This window comes from Fundulus heteroclitus, chromosome 4 (assembly GCF_011125445.2).
Source record: "Fundulus heteroclitus isolate FHET01 chromosome 4, MU-UCD_Fhet_4.1, whole genome shotgun sequence".
Classification (NCBI taxonomy): Eukaryota; Metazoa; Chordata; class Actinopteri; order Cyprinodontiformes; family Fundulidae; genus Fundulus; species Fundulus heteroclitus.
The window spans coordinates 29979406-29998358 of NC_046364.1; the positions used below are offsets into that span (position 1 = coordinate 29979406).

Sequence of the window (18953 nt, forward strand, 5' to 3'; positions counted from 1 at the left end):
ATATATATATATATATATGTATTTTGAACAGATCAGTCATCAGGAGAGGGGCGCATTGAATGCTACTGTTTTATCCTTAATGCTCCCCATGTGGAGCGTCTTCACTCGTAGGTTGCCGTCTTTTAAGATGCGATTCTTAAGATATAACTTTGCAAAAACTCGTCATCCAGTGATGAGAATTTAACTGCCTGCTGCTGATTTATTAGACAGCATGCCTGCTCACAGCTTTAGTTTTTTCCCCCCAGACACCGGTGAACGCAAGACGCGCCGGGTGCCAAGAACAAGGGGAGGGCGGGGGAGGTAGTGCGCAAAGGGAGACAGTTTTTTTCTCTCTCTCTCTCTCTGCTCATCAGGGGTCTCCTTCTCTAGCTATATAAGGCACTCAGTTTCACAGGGCTAACGCTGTTCCATACGAGCCTGACCAAAATCGCCAAGTAGCAGCAGACCGGTCCTCTAATAAGGAACTCAGCCAGCGCGCATCGGAAACTCCGCCGAGATCCTCCAGCGACCGCGGAGGAGGCTGAGGTGAGCCAAATGAGACGTTACGCACATTTGCTTTGAATGTATGGTCACGTTTAATGGCGCGACTGCTATGCTGGTGAATGAGTGATGTGCTTAGTCTGTAAACATGAACTTCTATATTTTAGCTGCAGGTGCAAATGACGCTGATAGTCATTTTCGGCAGCCTCCTGCTGGAAGGTTTATGGAGAAAGTCAGTAAGTTGTAGTACCGTGATGAAAAATATCATAAAGCAGCTGCTGGTAGGGTACGTTTATGAAATAAGTTTTTATTTTTATTTCACTCTTGAATGAGTAAAAATAAATAAATAAATTAATTAAAATGCGTCTCCATTAAACAGATGTTAAGGCACACTTTCTTCTTCTTGGCTCAGAGTGCTGTCCCAGTGGTGGTTCCCATAAAAGAGATGCGCACATTCTGCTCTGTCTGTCACTGTGGTATAAAATTCACGACAGCCATGAGAAGGGACCAGACAGAGGAGCTGGTTGGGCTTCAGGGGGGAAGACATGGCACAGGCCGAGGAGCAGGGTGTGGTGCCTGGGCTGCTCGTTGGCTCGCAGTGCCCAGAGCTGGCACAGCATGTTGACACAGAGCCGGCGCCAGACCTCAAGCTGCCTTTTCAGCCAGAGGCAAAAGGGTGAAGGGATTCAAGGATAAGAGCAACCAGTGCAAGCTGGAGCTTGGTCTATTTATTTATTTTTGTTTGGCCTTACTGCGCCTCCCCTCTCTAGAAAACTTTGTGATCTTTGCTTTAGTTTTTAGTCTGTGGACCTCCTCCTCTGTGGCTGCAGCCTGGTGGGAGAGTTTCATTTGAAGAATCAGCTCCACGCAGGGGCATCGGGGGACAGGGTTCTGCCCTGTCCATCATGTAATCATCATTTTTACCTATAAACTTTCATTATAGAAAACATGCATGTTGACGAAACACACAGAGAATCCGTCTGTAGAAGCCAAACATTGGACAGCATTATAGCATCCGATCATTGTACATCTTAGCACTGTTTACACGTTAATTCAGACGATCAGCCATTCATGTTTGAAAGGAAGCATGCCGGCATTTCAGTGTCACACAGCACTGCTTTAACAATGCAAAGAGCAAGCTATATTCAAAGTTTTCGTTAATCAAAGATTTTCACTCTGATCTCCTCTACGTGCGCTAAACTTTATGCAGGGGGTTCAATAAAGTAGAACATCATGTGAGAGTTATTTCACTTCAGTAAGTGAACCTCCCTACACTACATTGATTCATTACGTGCCCAGTGACCTATTTCAAACGTTTATCTCTGTTCAATTATGGCTTACAGCAAATGAAAATCCAACATTTAGATTCTCAGAAGATTTTAATATTACACAGGTGGAGATCAAGCAGCTATTGTTCGCTGTTGAGGAAGCTGGCTGGTCAACAAGGGCCTCTTCCAAGTGTGTCGTTAGAAAGTGGGGCAGTTTGGGAAGGTTTGGGAAGCAAAACCCACTACAATGGTCTATTGCTTACTGGACCAAAATCCTCCTTCTGAATTACAGTTTGTGCGTTTCATTTGGAAATCAAGGTTCCAGAGCCTGGAGGAAGAGCGGAGCGGTCCAGAATCAAGAAAGCTGCTCCCGAGGTCTAGAAAGTAAAGTTACACCTGCTGGGGATGGTCCACAGATAGTGTGGCTGTCTGTCACATGCTTCCCTCTGTGGACAGGCTTTCTGGAGATGCTGGTCTCACTTTCCAGCAGAACTCGGGACCTGCCCACTCTGTCAAAAGTGGCAATACCTGCTTTAACGACCACAGTACGATGGTCTTGGTATCTTTGTGCTTGCTTTACAAGCAAACCGCTGACTTAAATCCCACACAGAATTTTGCCATGAAGATGAGAGGCTGCAGACCTACAATACTGTCAAGCCGAACCTTGCGATTAAAGCACCCTGGGATTCTTTAACACCTCAGCAGAGCCACAGTGTGATCACCTACACGCTCCATTAATGCAGTAATTAATGCTCCCACTGCTGAAAACATGCACTGCAAACTCCATGACCATACTTTTCAGTAGGCTGACATTTCTGTATTTAAAAAAGCTTATATTGTCGGGCTTCTTTACTATTCTGATCGTGAGAGAAACGTAATATGAGGTTTTTATTAGCCGTAATAATCAAAATAGGTAAATAGCTTAAATAGCGTAAATAGCACGTTAAAAAAATGGAAAAAGGTTCATCTGCTGGATGGAACAGGAGAGTAAAAAAAATCTATTATTGTCTACATACACTTTGTTTCACTGTGGAAACTATGTAGACAGAGTCAGAGAATGTGGTGTTGAAGGAGAGTTTTTCCATCCAAGTTAGTTTTCCCACTTGCTAAAGTTAGTAGAGTTTCTAGCACGTCTGAGTATATGTTGTAACCTGTACCGCTTATTTGTCGAATCACCAGGTTATTTGGACTCCCGAGGAGCACCGTTCACAGAAAAAGCTGCTAAAGGCTCCCGGTTTATTCCAAGGCAGCCTAAGTGCCAGGATGACCCACTCTGCCTCGTCCTGCCTCCTCTTCCTCTGCCTTCTCCTGTGCTGCGTCACGGACTCGTCCTCCATCTTCCTGCCGGATTCCAAGGAACTACGCCAGCTGCTGAGCCGCTACGACTTGGAAGCAGACCAGAGCAACGCTGGCCCCGCGGCTGCTAACAGGACCAGACGGGCCATTCTCTGGTCGGACCGCGATGAGATCCTCCAGCTGCACAACAAGCTGAGGGGCAGCGTTTACCCCACTGCCTCAAACATGGAGTACATGGTGAGATCCGTCACGTTAAACTTCAATTAAATAACAATAAAAACAGATCAAAAGTCTTCCAAGTTTAATCCCTCGGCAAGTTGACGCGTCAGCAGAAAACAAACGCTGAAACAGGGCTTGTAATTAGGGTTTAAAGGCTCTAATTTGTCCGGCAAAAGGTGGCGGTGGTGAGAAAACAATCTTCGCTCCCTGCTGGAAACATGCAGTCATAAAGGCTGACCTACCGCCAGCCTGCTGTGCCAATCTTTTACAGGGAGGGCATTAATGCTGACTCTGTGCTACCTGCAAACAGCTCGGCTTTGAAGAAAACGAGCGAGGAAGAGGCTGACGGCGAAGATTCAGGGACTCCATTGGAACATTTCTGGGAGAAGCAGGAGAGGGATTATTGTTGCTGCACACAGAGGATCACTCAGAAGTGTGTGTGTGGTTGGGAGAAGCGGCAGCAGCCCGCGTGTCTTTGGACTGTGGTTACGGTGTGGAGGAAAGTGTCTGTAGACCCACTCTACTCTCTCATATTCCAGGGAACAAGCAGTTTGTGTTTGCGTCGGTGGACGGGTGTTTTGGGGGCTGCAGCGGTGTCTGTGTGCGCATGCTTTAGCGACCGCCGAAAGGCTGGAAATTTACTGAGGGGATGTACTTTGAGGGGCCAGGCTGTTGGGAGTCCTCGCCGCGTCTCACCGTCGGAGTCAGGTGTTGTCTTTACTTCTCTCCTCCCTTTTCCATCACTTGCGAAGGATCCCCCGCTCAGGAAGCGAGAATAATTCGGCCGTGATTGCTGTGGATTTACTGGGGCCATATGCCAGCCGTTGAACCCAAATATTATCATTGCAGGTTAACATTGAGACCGCATTCAGTTCAGTAACCTCTATAAGGAAGAAAGGAAGCGCAGTGGCAGAGGGTCTTGAACAAATTGAGGTTAATAGCTTGGAAAATCCGCATGTGTTATGGGACACCTTTCCAACTGGGTAACAAATTGTGGTGTGCCTTATCTCCTGCACGCAGGTTTGGGATGATGAGCTGGAGCGGTCGGCTACTCACTGGGCTGAGGTGTGTGAGTGGGACCACGGACCCAAGGATCTCATCAAGGTCATTGGACAAAACCTGGCAGTTCACTGGGGGAGGTGAGTTTCAGTCACATTTAATGTGTTTTTTTTTTTCTTCTCTAATACACACACTGATCAGCGCTCTTTTTGATATTATCGGTAAAGTTAGTTGAAACGTTTAGCTTCTTGGTAAAACATAGTCCTGACTTTCAAAGATGGGGTTAAGGTTGGGAGCTTTGTGTTGGCCGTTACAGAAGCTTAATGTTAATTTGCTTCATACATCTGAAATCAAGTTCGATGTCGGTTCGGGATTATTGCCCTTTTTGGAAAGTCTAATCTAATAGTTAATTGAGGCGAATATGGCTGTAGCCCTCCTTCGTCATCACTCTGTCCATTTTATGCAAGGCGGCACGACTACTGGCAGAAATAACAGCCCCACAGCACGATGCCGGCACCACCATCCTTTTTCCTGAGGATCAAAGCCTCACCTTGACTTCTCCAAGCACGCTTCCTGTCTTTGTAGCAAGACAGCTCAATCTTTATCTCAACTAGTGTTGCACCGATACCGATATCTGACGGGACCCCAATCCAGCAATAAAATGGTGGTATCGGTATCGGCGAGTACCAACAAATAAGGCACCGATACCATTTTGATGTTTGTATGTCACTTGAACGCAGCTTTCTCTCTCCCGACTAGTATTATACATGTTATATAAGTTCATGAAAGTTGCACCATTTTGGCATTTGAGAGCCAAAACCCAGGGTTTAAAAGAGATTATTCAGTTATTAATGTAATTTTACTGTCTTACTGTTGCACTACTATTATACATGTTATAATTTCACAAATGTTGCACTATTTTGGCCTTTGAGAGCCAAAAGTTTATTCAACTATTGTCACCCATTTCAGGTAGGCAATAAAAAGTTCTACTACCCTAAGTAGTATGCAGTTCTTCATATATACACACACACACATTAGTTTGAAGCAGATAGTATCGGTATCGGCCAATACTGCACAGCCAGGTATCAGGTATCGGTATCAGGGCCAAAAAATGGCATCGGCGCAACACTAGTTTCAACCATAGCATTTTTCCTTTTTCCAAACGGCATCTTATTTGTTCATGTTGGCAGCCACAAGTTTTAGAGAAGCTTAAGGGTATCAATTTTGGAACATGGTTCTTTCCAAGCAGATGATGATGTGCTCCAGCCTTGTTAGTCCTTAGATTGTTTCTGAACACCGACCAGTTTTTTGTCAACATAGAGGGACAGTTTAGGTCTAGAAACAGACCCGGTAACACCCAACAGAAACACTTTCTAATGTGTATAACTTATTGATATGCCAGTAATTTCACTAAGTAATGCTTACGTTAAAAATTTTAAATAAGTACTTCAGAGTAAATCTAGATTTTAAAATATGTTAAGTAATTAAAACACAAAAACTCTTTGTAGAGTCTATTTCATTGGAAAAGTTGCACTTACAAAGTTTCATAAATATTTAAATATCAAGCAATCAAAGTTAATATAGTATATTATTGATTATTGAGTAATTCCCTGGTGTTTAATTAATTGCTTTAAAAGACATAAAATGATAGCGATATAGAGAGTTATGTGAGACAGTCTTCATTTCTGTTTAAGCATGGTCTTTTTTTTATTATTCCTGATTTCATCTAAAATTGTTTTAGTTGATTGTGGTTGAAGTCAAAAGGTTTTCTAACCGGTTCTAGTGATAGAAACGTAGCTCTGTTGGCCTGCAGTTCTAGCGCTTTGGTCCAGACATAAATGTTTTAATAAGTGTAACCGTGGTAAGGAAAATACTAATTTAACAATAAATCTTTTATGACCTGATGGTGGAAAAAGTGAAAATCAAAACAATCTGTTTAAAATGTATCCACGCTTTTGTCAGTAATCAGCAGCAGTGTCTTTATTTTTCCTGCAGAGTAACCAAAACAATCCTTGTAAATGCATTTCCACTGGCGTTGGGACCGCCAACATTTCGTGAGGGGGAGCAGGTGCCGAGGCTCGACGGTTTTCCTGGCAAACTCTGGTCTTTAGTGCTCTCCAAGAATTGATTTGATTCAGGTCTGAAATTCGGCCAGTTCCCCCCCAACGATTGACGGTATTCTGTGTTAGCTGTTTCCTGACCACTTTAAATTTCTCCTTTTGCCTGGTGTTACAGTGGGAAGTCAAGACATTTTATCTAGACTGATATTTTCATACAGATCTATGTGATTCTCTGCTGTGACAGGACCTGATCCTGCCAACTTTGTAACAGGTTTTAACCACAGCTTTAGCACAACTATTTTGGCATGGTGTGCTGGTATAAAGCACTGACATAAAGCCATATTTATCACTGACAGGTCACAGAGAATCCTTTCCCCAGAGCATAATAACTCGTGCAGCAGTGGAAAAGCTGCACACTCGCTGGTAAACATGGCCTGTAAGGAACCGCATTTAGCTTTCAATTGCACTACTGAAAGCCTGTGGCCATTAGCTGCTAAACATATATATAATATGAATTTCTGGCATTGTCTAAGAGGCAGTCGTGAATGGCTACTGTCCGATTCACCTCCTTTATGACTTGTCGTTTCAATCCTTACCACTTTCATTTAATTTCACACCAAATCTCAGTACTGTGTTCAGTATCAGCTCATTTTTTATTGTCTGTCTACAAGTGTTTTAATACATTTTGGACATACATATTTATATTTCTCGTATATTCAAATTTTCTTGCATTTACCTCTTAGAGTATTTTATATTTCATCGTATTTGAAATGATTATTGTTCAGATCTCCATATAGGCCAGATGACCCTTATAGAATATGGGAATATGATGAATTATGACCTCTGAGCAAACCAAAATAACTCTATTCAAGGAGCTACTGTATTATGCATACTGGAGTCAAATAGGCATATTTTCTTCTAGTAAATGCACCTAAATTAGGTAAAAATTGACACGTGGACAGTAAGACCAGCCTTGTGGCTCCTTTTCAGATCCGAAAGATTTAGTTGCCAAAAGACCAAAACTGTAAACATTCTGAATGTTGAAGGGGTGAATTGACCACCACAAACCCAAATAATGCAAAGTGCAAGGCCTATGCACCTACGCAAAGTTAATTATGTAGTCCTTTTGTTGTTAGACTTCTCCAAAGTAGAAGTCATACCTACCACATTTAATATAAATACCGTTTCTACATACTTAGAACCTAAAGCTTTAATTATATTTGAGGTGAGCAGAGGGAAAGATAAAGTAAGTTTGTACGTATCTATGTGAGTGATGTGTTAGACAAGGAAGCCATTCGGGGATGTTGCTGGGTTGTCTGCCTTGTCTGCTGATATCAGAAATGGGCATACTCATCAAGTGGACCTGTGTGAGTTAAACATCCACAAAAAGCCTCTCTTGGTTAACGCAGGGCTTTCCAGCATGGCAGTGATCTGAAACATATTGCTAAAGTGGTCTTGAAATATTGGACGGTGAACAATAACAACATCCAGGACTGGCCCAGGCTGAGTTCATACCTGAAATCCATCCAGAATCCGTGGAAGACCAAAGCGATGGCAAGGAAGTGTGTCGCTGAATGGACTGACACTGTTGGCCTCTGTGTGCAACAACACATGGATATCGCAGCAGGTGCCATTCCAGGAATCTGCTCTGATTCTCTCAAGCCCATTTCCCCTTACTTTCTTGCCAACAGACCCTGACTTGGAGCATTCCCACCCCCCCCACCTCCCCCGTTCTCCTTCTCACCTTCATCAGCACTTTTCACCTGTGCAAAAAAAGTTTTTAAGAGCTCTCACTGATTAGTTGGGCGAGGGCGCCGTGTTTATGTTTTCTCTTTTACGCTGATTTTCTTTCATCTTAATTTGATTTCCCCTTGTTATGTGGGACCAGCGTGCAGTTCGTTGCGCCAGGTCAAATCGGACTCATCTTCTGAGGGCTAAAAAAGAGTCGGGGAAGAGAGATTTATGCAGTCTTTCTCAAGTCTGAGCCAAAGCACCTGGCAACTCCCTCAGATATTTCCCTGCTGCCCCGGGTAGCTGGGCCGGCTGTGACTAAGCCTACTGTTTGTCTGAATGTGTGTGTGTGTGTGTGTGTGTGTGTGTGTGTGTGTGTGCATATTTCCCCTGCAGATACCGCTCACCTGCCTTCCATGTCCAGGCCTGGTACGACGAAGTAAAGGACTACACCTACCCTTACCCTCAGGAGTGCAACCCGGAGTGCCCTGAGCGCTGCTCTGGGCCCATGTGCACCCACTATACCCAGGTAGCAGCATGGCAGACTCTTACCTATCAGTCAGTGGCCTCTTTAATAAAACACTTATTCCTGGGATTTGGGGCATTTTTTTTGCTGTCTCAATGTGTTTTCTGTGTCTCCTAAGAAACTGTGGGGATGGGGAGGAGGGGGGGGGGGGGGTTGAAGTCGACCCACCGCTGATACGCGTCTAGTAGTCACAGACTTGTAAAGGCCAACCTAGGTAGGGAATAAAGACACTGAGATCGCGATCGTCATTCTTGCCATCAACACACAGGTTGCCCTGAAATGAGTGAGACAGAGCAGATCACTGATGTTTCCTCAGAAGTGGTTGCGCCAGAAAAAAAGAAGAAACCCGTTAAGGCACCACGGGTGTGTTTGGCCTTTTAGAACAGCAGCTGCGTGCTCTACCCCCATCACACTGGCACCCTGGGCAAAGAGCCATATCAACCAGATCAAAGGCTGTGTAGTGGGTAACGTTGAAGGCAAAGAGACACATGCATATGTTAGAAAACAGACAAGACTAAGTTAGTGTGTGCAAACCACATCTGCCTACGGCTGCAGGGTTTCCTGCACGATAAAAATACCAAATCTCTTAGCAGTTAAGTATATAACTTGTCTGGAGCAAAAAAAAAAAAAATGTGGGCAAGAATGAAGGAAATGTCCAAATAAGCAAATTAGAAATTGCACCAGGAACCACAGATAGAAGAGCTGGCCTACAGTCAGCTTCGTAAGCTGTTGGGTTGACTTTACGGAAATATTCACGCTCTCCTCTTCGCTTTCACCCTGAAACCCGATCACTCTCATCTGGCAGTCATTTCCAGCCCCAGCAGACATCCTGCGCTGCCCGAACCCGGGTTCCTTTGAAGATGCTGCTGACGGGAGCAGGAGGGGCAGCGCCGTCACCTGACCGCCTGTAGTCTGCGTGTCGAAGCGCCTGCCGCGCTGCCATGCCACCACTGGATTGAGTCGTGCTAAGTTAGACACTCATGTCAGCCCGTGTGCTGACTCACAGCTTCCAGAGGCCTCTGAGCCTCCGAGGAAAAAAAAAGAGAAGCATTCTTGAGGAAGGGGAGTGCACGTGTTTGGGAGGGAGGTGTTGCGAGAGGTTTTGGAACATGCAGCTTTTTATTTCCCGTCGTATAGGACAGGATTTATCTGTGACACCTTTTTCTTTTCCTGCATCTTCTGAATCTCTTGAAACCTAAACCCTTTAAAGGATACATTTAAGATATTAGAAAACCTTTCGTTTCCTTTCAACAGCCACGTGAAAAACGTCACATTAGACCGAGGCAGAACGAGAGACCCCAGCAGGTCCCTGCGGCCCGCTTAATTAAAACCGTCAATCTAAGTGTTTCCTCTTGAGTTAATGACTGCGTGAAACGTCACTCAAGAAATGCTGAAGTCTTTTCATTCAGAAAATCCCAGTGCTAACTTTGGCCATTTATTTATTTTCCCTCTCATTTTAGATGGTCTGGGCAACCACGAACCGAGTGGGCTGTGCTGTGCACGTGTGTCCGCAGATGAACGTGTGGGGAGAAATATGGGAGAACTCTGTTTACCTTGTCTGCAACTATGCCCCCAAGTAAGATCGGTACTCCTCCACGTTCCGCTCTTCATCGACAACCTCTAGACCTGCTTGTGCTGCCCTGTAGATGGTTGAAAATGTTAATAAGTTTGTATCTGAATTTATACAATCAATTTAAGTTTAATGATGGTGGGAATAATTTGGTCGGTATATGGGGCATTATCACCACTTTTTGATTATTCTTTCCCCCTGTCTGCAGGGGAAACTGGATCGGAGAGACATATCACCTGTCGCCTTGTCCAAGTGCTCCGAGTAGGAGACAGAAACAACGGGTAAGATAAGACGACCTCTTTTATTGAAAGAAGTAAAACGGTCACATGAGCTACTTTGTTACCATTTTACTGAGTTACAAAGTCAAAGTCCAAATTCTTTCATCTTTCTCTGCAAACATGGGTCCTACGCTTAACCAGTACTTTACTCTACAGCCAGTTTTTTGACTGGTTTCACTGTTTTTCTTTTGGTCTTGAAGTAAACAGCTCAAAAACTAACTTAGGGGTTTAAAGCATCACATTTCGATTGGTTGTTAGTTACCCTACACCCCCTCCAGCTCCTGATGAATGTGGTTCTTTCCTGTTGTCCGGCTCAAAGTCGGAAGGGTGGAATCGGTTTATTGGAACTTGGAAACAGAAAGAGTAGATGCTAAGCAAAGCCGTCGTTGAGCACTAGAACTGGTATTGGTGGGGAAAAAAAAAAGTCCCTCAGTGACTCAGGTCAATTTAGTCCTAAGCGCTTAAACAGAGGCAACTGGATTTTTTTTTTCTCGTTTCGGAAAAATGTTTCAAACGAACTACAGTTTTAATGCATCTTTTTGTCTTAGTGACCGATGAAAAAAGCTTTTACACAACACACCACAAGCATCCATTCACACTTAAAAAACGCAGACATTCTCACGCACAAACCTGCAGACATTACTCAAGGTCAGATTGACACTGGGCCGGCACAGGGAAGCTGAATTCAAACTCAAGCTCTCCCCGGTGAAAACAGCTGCCCCCCCCCCCCCATCCTGAGTCTCATCCGACACCGATGGATAGGGAACCACACCATCAGGCCTGGTTGTAAAAAAGTGATGGGAATGCCATTAAAATGTTGCACCAGTTAGTAAGAAAGGTTAAAGCAACTCAGTTAAATGGACTGAACCAACATACTGTCTACATCACCCCCTACTGTCAAGTCCAATCGAGACTTGAAAGCTGCTGTTTACACACACTTAACCATCATGGATGATTGAACTTGAGCTGTTTGGTAAAGAAAAATAAGCAAATATATTGCCTCTGGTACAGACGCACAGCACAGCAAAAGATGCGACTCAGCACTTAAAGATATGTTCACAGGTGCTATTCATCCAATTTGACAGATTTTCTGAATATTAATTCTCTGGATGTTCAACCAAACTCCAGAAGTCTTCCAGCTGTAATTTCAGGAGTCGTTGGTTTTAAAAAGGTATCGACTCGAGGAGGATAGACACAGATGTTTGCAGTAAATTTCAGATTTTTGTCAAATAATTTTCAACATTCAACAGTTTAAACTCAAGCTCAGAAAACCCTTGAATTCAATTGCAACATATTTTCTCTTAAATTAATGCCTTAACTTAACGTCTACGCATACGTTCGCCATCAGCCTCTCAGCGCTCGGAGACAGAGGATATGAACGAGGTGGAAAAGCCTCAGGTACCGCTACCGCCTCGGACCACATCCAAACCGACCCCCAGAGCTCCCAGGAAACCTCCAACCAAGCCCTCCTCTTCTAAACCTGCCACCCCAAGGAAATCATCTCCAAGGAATACCAACAACCCATATCTTGGTAGACATATTAATATAATATTATATAATATTATATATAAATAACCTTTTTTTTAGTGTTTGGTGTTTAATTTCCATGTTCTGTGTCATTCTCGCAGCTCACAACATAAAGTGCGAGACCAGGCTGCGGGACAAGTGTAAAGGAGCGACCTGCAACAGGTCAGCACCTTATGAAGACTTTCAGCGGAAAATTGCTGATTCATTCATTTAGTGCAAACTTCCTCTCTAATAAGAGTATGTCTTCTTCTTCTGCAGACACAATTGTCCTGCAAATTGTTTAAATAAGAAAGGGAAAGTCTGGGGGTCTGCTTTCTACGATGTGGTGAATATCAAAGAAGGAAACATCTTGCATCTTGCTACAGCTCATAAGATCGTAGCATTCCTAAAGGGCACTTCTTGTTGTCACAGCAATCAAGTATTTGCCGAGCTGCCATCCACGCCGGGGTCATCGACAACAACGGAGGGCTGGTCGACGTCACGAGGAAAGACAAAGTCCCGTTCTTTGTCAGATCCACAAAAAACGGAGTGGAGACTCTCAGGTTGATACGTCTACTCTTTACTGCTGCTTTTTCACAGTAAAACGAGGCTATGAGCATATAAATGCCGTTTTGAAACATCAGTCTTTAAATGCTAAATAAATAAGAAGTTACATTTTGAAGATGAGTTATGGCTCCACTCCATGAGTAGGACCAACAAAACACAAAAGTAAATGATTCTGTCTGTTTTATAGCAAATATAGACCTGGCAACTCCTTTGTGGTGGCCAAAGTGGAAGGTGAGTAAATCACTGTTTTTAAGCAGAATTGAAAAATTAATTTAGAACCTACAGCATGTTATATTGCATATTAATCTTGTATGTTAAGCGCTTATCTTTTCTGTCTGGTTGACAGAATATAATGCTGACTGCTACACCACAGGGGCTGAAATCTGTCCTTTTAGACAACCATTCTCACACTGTCCAAGGTACTTGCACTCCCTTGTTAAAATTGATTTATTTAATACATTTAATTGTTTTTTTTAACTCCACAACAGATATTTTGTAAGCGATTAAGGTTTTATTGCTGCAGATTTTAAAGAAAGTACAGGACTATATATTAGGACAGATTATAAGACTATAATGTGACTTGAATGTGTGATGTGATTTTAAATCCTCATGTGACCTCTTATATCTCATGACTGCAACATGATTCTTAATTCCTTTATAAATCTGCGGTTCTCAGAATCATCTGTCCAGCCAGCTGTAAGGATGAGCCCTCTTACTGGTCGCCTGTAATTGGAAGCAACATCTATGCAGACGTGAGTTCTGATAAATATTTACAGAATGATCATAAATTGGGCTGAACGTTCTCCTGAACTCTGCACATACGATAGTTATTTCTTTGTGGGCTGTTTATGAAATTTATGTAGAGCTCCAGCACAAAACTAAGTGGGACAAGATAAATTAGATGTTTAATTTAATTGGCATCTCATAAAACATAACTGGTACCTCTTTCCACCTATCGACTATTTGATTTGAAAACTGCTTTAATCTGAATACAACTGTTTCCTGTCCTCTTTATCAATAAAATTGTCATCCATGAAGTCAGTTGGAGTTGATTAGAAGATGTGTAGCTCTGGTTGAAAGCTCCTCTTGATTACTGGAGTCACCTTTTACAGATGACGTTTGAAAGCCAGTTGCAAATCAAAGAATATTTGTGCACTACAGGCCTTTTTCCCATAGGGGGCTCAATAATTTTGAGACTGCACTAATCATTACAAGTGACATTTAGAGTTATTTTTTGGATACTCCTCATTTAACATTTGATTAGCTATTTGAATTGTTCTTGCTCGATTTCTTTATTGCAAATAACTGCTAGTTTGTACATTTTGGTATGTGAACTGCATTGGCTGTAGGGCTTAGATCAATTTAGGTCCAAATGTAGACATGAGCTCATTAATTAGGTGTGTAAATGCATACAGATATGTACATTATTTCTCAAACTGAGCATCATGTTGTATTCATGCAGTGAATTTGTGGAGCTGCTGATCTGCACAATCACACAAGATTATGTTGAGTTTTAAATTGACGAAACTGCCATTTAATGCCGTCACCTTGGTAGAAAGTGCAGCGCCAAAAGAGACCCTGCAGCAGACCCTCTAAGTGTTAAACAGTATTTTGCAAACCAGGGCACTCAGATCTGTTTTTACAGTGGTGCGGAGGCTAAATGTTGGATAAACAGGAAATATAAAACCTCTGGTTAGACTCATTACTGGAGTGTACAGTGCGATCTGTGTTTACATTGGATTTGAATGATTATTCTCTGCTGATAAGAGCTTATGGTTTGTTATGCTGAAGCCAGACTTCTACACACTCCTCTTAGTGTGTGTGTGAGTGTGAGAGTGTGTGCACGTGTGCATGCTAGCTAGGTTTATGTGGAGAAAAGAAGTATGGATGAAAGTTTTTCTAATTCTTTCCATTCCTCACAGAGCTCCAGCATTTGCAAAGCAGCCATCCATGCAGGAGTAATCAAAGCAGACGGTGGTTTTGTCGATGTTCTGCCACTGGAAAGAAAAAGGAGTTATATTGGAGTCTTGAAAAATGGCATCCAATCTGAAAGGTAACCTCCCTGTTTTGGTGTTTACTGGACTAAATGCGGTTACACTTCCCTAAATGGTGTTCGTTAGTCAACTATGAAAGATACAAAGGCAAATAAATGTTGCACCGTGCATGAGCAGTTGCAATTTACATAAAAAAATGAATGTGTTGTAAGACAAAAACATAGTTAAACATCTGGCGTGACAACTTTTAGGCAAAGTGTTTAGTAGCTTAGAAAACTGCCGACCCTCCTAAGCTGTGAGAAGATTGAGTGAATATGCAGATTAATTGATTGAGAATAATAACTCTTAAAATCTGCTCTTGTTAGAAAAATCCAATATCCTTTGGAATCCCAGTTCTGATTGAAAACATCCATCCAAAATGCAGCATTCTACACGAGTATGATTTGTTGAAGATAAAATCCTACTCAGCTAAATCTACTATTTGACCAGCAGGACTGGAGAGGGAGAAGACAATGCAGAGAAAGAAACTACGGCAGAGAAAGCTGCTTGATTAATGTCCACTGTAATAGTGCGTGCAGCGGGTTCTCTGCATGCACGCCATGTTTCACAAATCCCTCTTATGTCTTTGGTTAGCTCCAGTGGACCAAGCTCGGGCAAGGAACCCCTCGTGGTCAGCTCTACTGGCATACGGGGATGCAAGAGTAATGGTGTGGTTTGGTGTGTGGATAGGCCACACACTGGCTCTTTGCTTACTTTACCCATACATTTCATCTGACTGAGCAAAGTGCTGAATGGCTAATAACAATCCAAGTCTGAGTGTTTGAAACCTGATGCAGAGCCGTGAAGGCCGCGCTCAGGGCATTGGGACAGGAGGTCAGTAAGGCCTGAGGAGGGGTTGATGCCACGTGCCAACATCATGGCAGCGTGGGCAGTTTGGACTGCTCTGTGCTGCTGTGAATGTAATTACAGCCTATCCAATTACTCCAACTGGATCTGCTGTCAGCCAATCTGCCAAGCTTTCCTATATGACCAATTATCCGTTACAGGACTCCGGTTGTACTATTCTATTGTGGATATTGATCATGGCACAGCTTCAAGGTCTTTCTGCTAATTAACTAATTAAAATCATTGAGTGGAGCACGTGTGGGAGCAAAAAAAAAAAAAAAAAAAAAGAAGTCACACTCCGAAATACTGGAGCAGTGAGTCACTTTGCAAACAGCAGTTTCATGGAGGTTTCAACCCAAAAGATGAACTCTTGATTTAGTCATTGATGGATTTCACTGTTGAGATCATTTGAACTGTTAGGAAAAAATCTGCTTAATCTCTGATCATCCTTATCACTCAGTAGTTGGATTAATATACAACATATCAGAATCAGACATTCTTTCATAATCCCAGAGGGAATATGTATTATTAATGGCTTCGGCAACCCATTGAAGCATCAGCATTTATTTAGACATTGCTCCTGTTTGTGTTCGTCTTTCATAGCATCGCTCAGGCAACTCTTTTTACATATAAGTACATATTTAGTTGAGCTGCACTTCAACTAAAACGTCTGAGAAAAGAAGCCATATTATTTGAAAATGTTTCACATTTTGTCATGTTACAACCACAAACTTTAATGTATTTTTTTTCAAAGGTGATTTGTGTTGGCTTGCGGGGGTGTTCAACCCCCTCGACTTAAAATCATATCCTACGCGACCAACTGCATTCATAAGTCAGCTGATTACTGAATAGAGTCAACCTGTATGTCGTTAAATAGCAGTATAAAGCCAGCTGTTCTGTAAAGGCGTCACAAAAAGTGATTAATCAGTGTGATGAAGACTAAGGAACACAGCAGACGGCTCTAAGAGAAAGTTTAAAGCAAGGTTGGGTTATAAAGTAACATCCCAAACAACAAAAAATGAGATGAGACTAAAATGAAATTCTTTTAGGAAAATAACACTACACATCACCCTCAACACACCATAGCCTTTTGGAAACATGGTGGTGGCAGCATCGCTTTGTTAAAAAGAAGGAGCTGAATACAGAACAATCCTGGAAGAAAACCTTTTAAGAGGCTGCAAAAGACTTGAGATTAACAGAGAGATTCATCTTCCAGAAACACAGAGAAAAACAAGAGCGACAATAGAGCGATGGAGACCAAATCATTCCTGTGTGTTAAAATGGCTCAGACCTACATTCGCTTAAAAAATCTGTGGTGAGACTTGAAAATTCATGCCCACAGATGCACTCCGTCTTATTTTACTGAAGTTCAGCTAACTTGCTAAGAGGAATTGGTAAAAAAAATTAAATAAATCAGTTTCTATCTATGGAAAGCTGTTAGAAATACAACCACAAAAACTGCTGTAATTGCAGCAAAAAAGGCGTTTCTACAAAGCGATGAAGCAGGGAGGCTGAATCCAAAAGCATGCCACACTTTTTAGATTTAATTTGAAAATGAAATATATTACTTAAAATTCCTATAAAATACATACAAGTAAAGGGACCAGATATGGAAAAGTTCAACAGGTATGGATACATTTGCTAGCACTGTAGAGTCATAGAGCTCTCAAAAACTGTTTAAAATTTTTAAACTATATTTATACATGTAGTTTCATTTAGACACAAGTACTCATTTTATTTTTCAATTTATATTTGCATGGCACAAATGATGAGTAGTGCATTTAACTGAGGTTTAAATCTCTCACTTCCACGGAAAGCAACATGCTTGATGCACATTTAAGATCTCTAACAGCAAAGATAACATGTTTTTTGTCTATTTTTTTAGCCAAAGCGACACAGACGGAGGCTCCTTCAGACTCTTCGCCGTGAAGGTGTGACCCTTCTGAAGTCTGGGGACCAACAGAGTTTGCTCAGCCGGTCTGGAAAAGCAGAAAGTGCCCACAGGTTGGATACCATGACTCCTGTGCGCTGGAGTCCCTCAAATATACTAAGGCGCTTTGTCCCACCATGTATCGCTGTAATCTCCAGTAAACATGCTTCATGATCATTTGGGCATATAGTATTTTGATGGTCTTTCTTTTTTACTTGTCTTTTCATAGGCATGCATAATCTGTGAATACAGAAGATTTTATAGATATTATTATGAATTGAACAGCTGGTGCTGAAATATTTTAGTTACACAGAAATAATTATGTTTACAATAATGTTCATAGTAAAGATATGTTAGTTTTCATACACAAGAATGTATACTGATCACACTGTATTTAATCCTTCTGTACAGAAAATATGTTGTTTTCTACAATCATTACAGTATATTATTATGTAACCTTTGAGAGCTGAACTGGGTTATGATTGCCTTTATACTGTTGAACATTTAGACCACAGGCTACCAAACTTTTTTGTTTTTGACATACAAATAACAGCGACAGAGACCTTTGACCCACAATAGTTTTCTCTTTATTTTGTTTTCAGATTAGCAGGCAAATCCGATCCAAATCCGACCTTTTTGCCGATATGCAACGCATATCCTTCTTTTCCATTGCAGTGTGAACGGCCCAATAACGATCTATTCGCACGAAACAAATCAGATTTGTGCCTTTTTTCCACATGTGGTACTAAATCGGACATGTATCCCATAGTTTTCAAAGCGTCCGCAGTCTGAACGGTCATGTTGCATTTCATCCGTCTTTGACGTCACTGTCCTGGCTCTCACTACACATCCACACAGGCTTCTCTACAGCAGCAGCAGTCACGACTCCACATAAGGCCATTGTTAATAGCTGTGCTCTTTTTTTTTCTTACCTTTCTTTGTCTTGTCATGATGAGTCTAAATATTGTTGACTCCCACTGCTCAAAACTTCGTAATGCAAAGGTATCCACTAATACGTTTATTTTTCTTAAATTAAGCTTCTAGTAACAATCACATCGGCCATTACTTCCGTAAAGCGCGCTGCTGTGTGACGTCTACTTTTTCCTTCTGTTATGTGCGCACGCGGTCGCTTTGGCGTCTTCAAGCGTTCAGATAGAAATCTGATGTTGGTCGTTTAATCAGTAATATGACCTTACACAAAAAAATCGTATGTCAGCAAAAAACTAGTAGAAGCCGTAGTAGAAATATAGAGCCCTAAGGTCTACTCGTTGATCCAAACCCACAATCTTAAGTGTGTGTGGGAACCACGGTCAAGGAGAATTTCTAAGGGATGAAGTAGTGGGAGTATATCAAACACCAGATGCATTTTTAACAGATGAGCGCCGATATCTCAGTTTTGTTCAGTGCTTGCTTATTGCTCTGATCATTTCTGGCCCTGTTGTGAATATGAGAATACCATTTTGTCCATGCCCGCCCCCCCACCTATGACAATTGAATGTGTTGCATGGTTCAGGTACAGAGATGTTTTTTTATTTTATTTTAATGGTGCGAGTGTGTTAAAGGTTTGTAACATTGAACTGCAGTTTGTGCACTTTGAAACAACTTACGCTATGCAGCACAATTAGGGAAGACACCTTTGTTTCT

General features: G+C 42.2%; 1 protein-coding gene across 1 annotated transcript; it reads left to right on the plus strand.

The window, feature by feature from the left end:
- The first annotated feature begins 324 nt into the window (after positions 1-324).
- On the plus strand, positions 325-18501 carry crispld2 (cysteine-rich secretory protein LCCL domain containing 2). Its single transcript, XM_036135725.1, has 15 exons — positions 325-525; positions 2928-3281; positions 4284-4402; positions 8450-8582; positions 10040-10155; positions 10358-10430; positions 11763-11958; positions 12056-12116; positions 12213-12279; positions 12366-12496; positions 12688-12731; positions 12847-12919; positions 13177-13252; positions 14423-14553; positions 17265-18501. The coding sequence occupies exons 2-15, from the start codon at positions 3012-3014 to the stop codon at positions 17314-17316; spliced, it is 1542 nt and encodes a 513-aa protein (XP_035991618.1). The 5' UTR covers positions 325-525; positions 2928-3011; the 3' UTR covers positions 17317-18501.
- The last annotated feature ends 452 nt before the right edge of the window (positions 18502-18953 follow it).